The 7,425-nt window shown below is 37.5% G+C and overlaps 1 protein-coding gene across 2 annotated transcripts in view; it reads left to right on the forward strand.

Moving 5' to 3' along the window:
• Window positions 1–3,929, forward strand: part of LOC5574775 (RNA-binding protein fusilli) — a 267,224-nt gene extending 263,295 nt beyond the window's left edge. The window contains exon 14 of one of the 2 annotated variants that reach the window (XM_021851400.1): window positions 1,596–3,929. In XM_021851400.1, coding sequence (XP_021707092.1) covers window positions 1,596–2,087 — 492 coding nt within the window. In that variant the 3' untranslated portion in view covers window positions 2,088–3,929. Of the gene's footprint in view, window positions 1–1,544 lie in introns of both variants that reach the window. The other variant, XM_021851401.1, reaches the window with a different exon arrangement.
• The last annotated feature ends 3,496 nt before the right edge of the window (window positions 3,930–7,425 follow it).

Below are 7,425 nucleotides of genomic sequence, written 5' to 3' on the forward strand. Positions count from 1 at the left end.
CATTTCGTACAAATTCGTAGTCCTAGACCATTGTATGAGGGTTGCCTCCTTCCCGTCCGTTACCAAAGTCAGAAATTTGGGACTAACCTCTAACTCTTAGACAAGATTGACGCATCCTACAATAATCGAGAGCTGTCCTGGCCACGTCCTTGCGAAAGCTGTGGAATGGGAAAGGATGATTGATTGAACACCTACTTAAGAAAGATGCTTAGAACTCTACGACCTCTCATAGGTGTTACGGGATGTTGTGGAATGTTGATGAAAAGGTTAGTGCTATAGGATACGATTGGTAGACGTTCTGGCCGACAAATGATTGTTAATATTTACGCATTGTGATCATGCGCTGCCCAGATAGCCGTAGCGGTAAACGCACAGCTATTCAGCATGACCATGCTGAGGGTCGTGGGTTCAAATCCCGCTGGTCGAAGATCTTTTCGTGAAGGAAATTTTCTCGATTCCCAGGGCATAGAGTATCTTCGTACCTGCCACACGATATACACATGCAAAAATGGCCAATCGGCAAAGAAAGCTCTCAGTTAATAACTGTGGAAGTGCTCATAAGAACACTAATCTGAGAAGCAGGCTTTGTCCCAGTTGGGACGTAATGCCAGAAAGAAGAAGATCATGCGCTGCTGATCAGAACAAACTCACCAAATTCCTTTTTCGAATCTCCTTTGCAATCCGTCGCTTTTCACATTCCATATTTTCAATCAACACGCTTAACGCAAACAGGAGATAGAAAAAAAACGAGTCGCGAGAAACGAATTTTATTGCTGGATATATCACAGAGCGCTTTCGAGCAAAACGCAAGCAAATCATCTCCCGAAAAAAAAATACTTTTAGCACTTTGAAAAACATGTTTCCACAGTTTTTTTTTACTGTTCAAGAGTGTTATAGATTTTACTTTGGGCATTGTTAATCAAAAAGAAGGGTGGATGTTCTTCATAGTTCAATATTTCGTGCATATAGGGTGCATAAATGTTAAAGTACCAATTTGTATGAAAATTTTCAAATTTTTGTATGAGTGGTAACGTTTAAATCTATGCCTTCCCTTCTACGTAATTTGTGGGTGGCGTCTAACTGATTATCAGAAATTATGAAGGGACACTACATTAATTGTCCAAGAAATTATGGAGTGGAAGTTTTGGAGATTTCTTACTTACCAAACAAATTATTATTTTTTTTTTTTTTGAAAAATCTTACCATGGTGGAATTAGGGGGAGGGTGGGGGGTGGCGGTATTTCGAATCACAGCCAAAATTGTCTTTTGTTTTATTTAGTGTGTTGTGGATCCAGCACTATCAAAGTTATCCGCATTATCAAAGATACCGTTCGACGGTTGGTACAGGAAAACTATGTTAAGAGAACTTATTATACGAATTATCAGCTCTAGTCTAAACGTAATATTACGCATGGTTCTGGTTTATGTCCCCCAGTAACGATCAGACAAAATTAAGGGTTCCAAACCCTAGTAACACCTCGGTACATGATTCTCGTTTCTTCTCTTCTCTTTCTTCCACTTTTCTCTTCCTCTCCCCGTAACAGGTCACAATTGACAGTTATTTCTAACTTCTTTACCACCCCACACTCTCACAGCTTCCGGTATCGACGGATCACCATCTGCAACCGCCGGCAACACCAACCCAGGCCAGTTCCGTGGCTGGTTCCTCATCAGGTCGCGAATCGCAGCAATCGTCCACCCCGCAGCCCCAGTCTCCACTATCCCCCATCCCACCTTCCTTTTCCCAGCAGCAGCAGCAACAACAAAGCGGAAATACCTCGTCACCGCCCCTCCTAACCGCCATTCCGGCGTCCACCCTGACGATTCCGATTCCAACTACCCACCTGCCAGCCTACACAACGACACCCTTATCGCCAATTTCGCACCAACATCACCACCACCATCATCATCACCCCCATCACCATCACCATCCCCAAGGCCACTTTGGACATCAACAGCTTCCACCGCCACCTCCCACCTACGAGCACCATATCCACGATAAGCTGGTCACCTCTCCGGGAAGCATCCTGACCGCGACCACGCCCTCGCTCATCCCAAATCAGTACGTCGAGTTGTTCATCGTTTAGTCTCTGAGCGCATGACTAGAACTGCAGAAAGCAGTTGCCAAGCAGAAAGGCCACCTAAAGCTTCCGAGTTTCGAGTGAATGTTTGCCTCAGTGTGTGCGAGTCGTTTTCTGTTCAGTGTTTTATAGGAACAATATTATTTATAGTTTTACCAAAAGCAATCAAAACGATCTACTTCGATACGAAAAGGAATGCTCAATCCACGAAGTGAATCGATGTGGCAGGAGAAATCGCATTCCAACAACCTAATCCAAGACATACATATCAAAGCCTAGCGGTTAAGAACGAGGAAGACGGAAGAAGTAGAAGAAGAAGCAGTCGCGCATCGTAGTTGTAGCCAAGTTTAATCCCACTTTAAGAACGCTAAGTACAATAGATGAAGTATAAATTTTTAAAAGTATGTTATATTTTCTAAACTTATTTAGCAAACAGTTTATCTATGTTTAGATAGTTAGGTGTAGACTATTGTATAAGATTTGCTAAAAGCAATACCATATTATTTGCTCAAAGTTTTCACATAACTGATTACCACCACATTGTGCGTACTAAGAAACATGTTGTGCTCTATTTATAGCGGTTAAGCAATTATTACCTGTTAAGTTTATTCATCATATTTGTTTCTTGTTTTGTTCGACATCTTTATATATTATTTTTGTATAAGAAGAAATTTTATTGAACAACAAAAGATTCACAATATGTCTTCCAAATATTATAGATCGTAAAAAAAAAAACTATGTCATGGAATCTAGTGCAGTGTTTCTCAATGCTTGATTAGCGACCCACGCTGGAGAAAGTTATCTTGAAGGGGCTATGTGAACCTTGCAAAAAAATTTCTTGATCAATTTCATCCATAGATATCATTGCAAATGGAGCCCACCGTACAATACCTGGACAAATTATTCGACATAGAATTGAAAAATTCAGACGAAGAACCGCGTTAACTCTTTCTTATTCATGACTTTCATTAATTGTTTTGATACAAAAAAAATGTTTTCGTAAAAAGTGCTGATAAAAAGAGTTGAGCATCAATAACAATTTAATCTCTCGTCAACAGTTGCATTATTCAAATAATTATTTGAGTAGGATTGCAATCGCACAAAAAAACTCGTAGTGAAGTAAAATTGTCTACATTAATTGTACATACTTTTAAAATTCAGCTTTATTATTCAAATCAATAATCTTATAAATATGTTTTCATGAAAATTTATTTGATTTTATGCCAAACAACTCCGAGCATTCAGTAAATGTTAACATCTTATTAATCTTTGATCAGTGAGCATCTGCAATTTTCCCAGTGTTGCAGTGAATGATGCTGATCCAAACCGATGTCAAACTATTCTTTTCCTAGACGGCTTTTGCAATGTGCAATGAGATTTTGATTAAACTTGTTTGTTTATTGGAAATAATACAATGAAATTACCGTAGCCTACATTCGTCGTATCCTTTTTCATATCGGTCGTCATCAGTTTTTATTCGTCTCACAACCAACGGCTCATTGTGATAGTGAGTGGTCAAAATACGACACTTCAACGCTATAATAAATTGTTTAACAAGATTTTTTGATCTTCAAGCATCCATCTCCATTCTCACAGCATCATGAAATATTTCCCTTAAAATCCAATGGTCCCATCAAAATAATACACAAACGTATAAGCACAATTACTTTTGACCGAACAAGTACATGACGACCTAGGGGCAAGACATCTTTGATGAAATTAGCAGGATTAAGTATTACTAGATGGTATTATTACTTATATAATACTTTCAAAGTGCAGAGTTCACCGAGTTAGCCATGATCCATATTTGTCTTTTCATTTTTGACAGAAGGAATTGTTCAGACGAACTATACCGAATGCGGAATGAAATAAATAAAATGAGGACAAAAAGGCCGATTCAGCTATTCTCGACGTCTACAAGGTTGATCGTTACTTGATAGTACTAGTGCCTATAAGTGGCCCGCTATGACCTAATCCTTATAGGAAGCCGGATCCAATTCTTGGTACTTTTGATTCATTTGGGCAGTGGGGTGTTTGAGTAGAAGCATTAACCTAAGAATGCTAATGTCGCTGCTGTTCGTGTTACCAACATCTAGTTTGCCACGTCTGACAACGTGAGTACCGGGCCTCAAAGTGTCAAATTAATTTTAAAAACCAAAACAACGACATGGAATGGAGCAAACAATGAAAAACCATAATTTAAGGTAAAAAAAAAATAAAATCAATTTTGCTGTTGCCACAAGCGTTCTACTACTAATATTTCTATTGGTGTTTGAAAGCTACAAAGCTCATATTTGGCCACAATATGCGTCGTATTGAAGTGCTTCTTATGGTATGTGTCTTGTCCCTAGATGACGACTCACAGTGCAGCGAAAACAATCACAACAAGTTTTACGGCGCGAGTTTGGTATGAAATCCTTCAGTAAAGATGTACGAAGGTTTTCCATAGTGTACACTTGCCCGGTGAAGTAAGTCACACAGGGGCCGGGAAAAAATTTGAATCATAATGTGGTGAGACTCAGTGGATCGCTTAGCATATTTCGGTCGGTACGTCTTCGTCACTGTGATAAAAAAAAATGCAAAGTGGATAACTGAACTGAAGTTATTTACCGAAATACAGTTGTTTTATTGTATTATTGGTGTACAAGTGGGCGAACCATGACAGCTTTCACAAAATTACACTTGGAAAAAGAATCCATGTTTCGAATACCCGCCATTGTGGAGTATTTCAACTTTGATACGACGAATAATAGCGCTTGCGACGAAGTGGATCGAAACCCATTTATCAATATAGGGAAATTGAGCTTATTTCTGTACGCTTTTTCAAAAGGGCGATATTGACATCGACATCATTTGTTCAATATGAAATATTTTATCGTTTGCACAATTTTATTATGCTGATTTTGCCGCTTCAATTTGCGAAAATTATCATCACGCCCTTTTTAGAATGCTGTGCTGATTGCGCCTTTCAGAATATTCGATCTCAGTCATAAATCCAATTGCGCCCTTGCCTAGTCCAATTGGAAAAACAATTGTCAATTTCGCCAGTTTGTTTATAAGTTTTGCTATCACCGGTAGCAATTACGCCGGTTTGCATGAATCCAGTTTGGGTTTATTCACAAATTTCATAACGCCAAAAATTGCCATTTTTGACACCCCCTTGTAACGCTTTTTAAATGAATATTCTAGAAATTTTGTGTGAACTGTAACATCAGAAGGAACCACCCCCTTCAGCGTTATGAATTTGATTGACCTTTTTTTTTTTTTTTTCATTTTTGCAGAGTAGTTTTACCGCGAAATACAAAGTGTCGTACCCGTATTGCCGCGAAGTAGTTGAGAATCTGAAAAGCTAAAACAACTTTCTACCACTCGCAATGTGACCCGCAACCATTCCAGGAACCCAAAACAAAAAGAGGTACAAATTAGAAAAGGACGAACGCTAATGGCTGCCGCAAAAGGCTCGCTTTCTCGTAGAGATCAGTAGTTTTGACGTTTGGCTTGGATCCGTTCAATAGGCCTATTCACAAGACGTTCGAAATCAGCTGATCGGGAAGCTTTTTGACAGTTCTTCTATGGAAATGACAGCCTCGTGTTTGCTCCGGTCTTCCACCGATGTAAACAAATGCATAGGCCTTTTCATGTGACAGATCCGTCTATGCATTTGTTTACATCGGTGGAGGACCGGTGCTAACACGAGGCTGTCATTTCCATAGAAGAAATGTCAAAGTGCTTCCCGATCAGCTGATTTGAGACGTCATTTGGATAGGCCTATAGACGGACCTGTCACATGAAAAGGCCTATATAGAATGACCCAAGCCAAACGTCAAATCGACTAATCCCTACCAAAAAGCGAGCCTTTTTGTGGCAGACATCGGGGCTTGTAAAAAAAACTGGATGTATTTCAGTAAGAAAATTTATGAAAAATGATAATTTATTTTGAATTGTATTAATGTAAAATAATATATTTCTATTTATGTTTTTACTAGACTTGTTTACAAAATGCACTTACAATTCTAATCAAGATTCATTTAAATATTCCACTGTTGTTCAAATTCATAGTTTAACTTTCTCAATATTATCCAGAAAACTTTGTTCTAGCTCCTGTAGAGAATAATGTCCAATATTTGCAATTTTTAAATACAGTTTCTGCTGCATGTTTCGGAGTTTATTCAAGAAATTGTTCAATAGATATTTTGAAAATGCAAACATCATTCGAATAGTTCAATCGAGAATTTCCCTAGGAAGTCTCCACCATTTTCTTCAGAAATTTCAAAGTATCGGTAGTAAGAGCGTTCAAAAAAAAATGTTCGAGTGGCTCTCTGGGTTATCTCTAGGAGCATCTCCAGCATTTTCTATAGGAATTACCCTCGGGGCACCCTCCATAATTTCAAGAAAATGCCTATTTTCGGGTTTCCCAAAATTTTGTATAGGAATATGATAGATCATTTCCTTTTTAGCACTTAATAAAAGGGAAGAGCTTAAACTTTCATTTCATGGGTCTTTTGAAGACACTTATTTATTTTCTTTGGAATAATGTTCTTTCACCATGCCAAAAATCCAAGAACTCCAATTTTGTTTTACTTTTTTTAAAAGAAGTTTTTCTTCCACTAATTACGAAAAATTAAGTGGGTTTTGAAACAATAATTTCCAATATTTCCAAAAATTTGTCTACATTTTTGTGTTCACAAAAAGTTTGAAAAAATAAGTTTATTTATCATTTTTGCTCAAAATTTTTCTGCAAAGTATCAGTATAAGTATAAGTTTTTTTTCCGTTCTGTTTTTAACAATTATGTCCAGTATTCTGAAAAGAACATCAGTTCTTCTGTTCGTTTATTGATTCGTTTGTTTTTAATAACAAAATTCACTACAGGATTCCTAAAAAATGTTTCAATTTATCAAGACATCACAAAATATTCTCATCTGCTCACAGATCATTTCATCTCTATTTGTAGCAGAAAGCTTAAAATGCAAAGATCAGAAACGAATCGAAATATCAAATTTTAACTAATAGTTAAACGAACTGGTGAAACGGTTCACAGCCTTAACAGGAAGGGTTACAGTTTTGATCTTTTAACATTTCGGAGTCCTAGTAGGCGTGGAGAAAAAAGTACCTTTAGCAATTGCTAGGCTTTTGGAGTTCTCTATGAAATATGTAATAAACAACATAAATACAGAACCACAAGAGCGATAGTTCAAAAACCTGAAACACGCAAAAGGAAAAAAGACTAGAAGTAACAGAAAACACCATTTATTCAAATGAACACCGAAAGTTTGTTGTTGCCAGATATCGGGACTTGACTTTTTGTTTAAAAAAACGTTGATATTTTTGATATGTTAATAAATA

Source organism: Aedes aegypti, chromosome 3 (genome assembly GCF_002204515.2).
Source record: "Aedes aegypti strain LVP_AGWG chromosome 3, AaegL5.0 Primary Assembly, whole genome shotgun sequence".
NCBI classification, from domain to species: domain Eukaryota; kingdom Metazoa; phylum Arthropoda; class Insecta; order Diptera; family Culicidae; genus Aedes; species Aedes aegypti.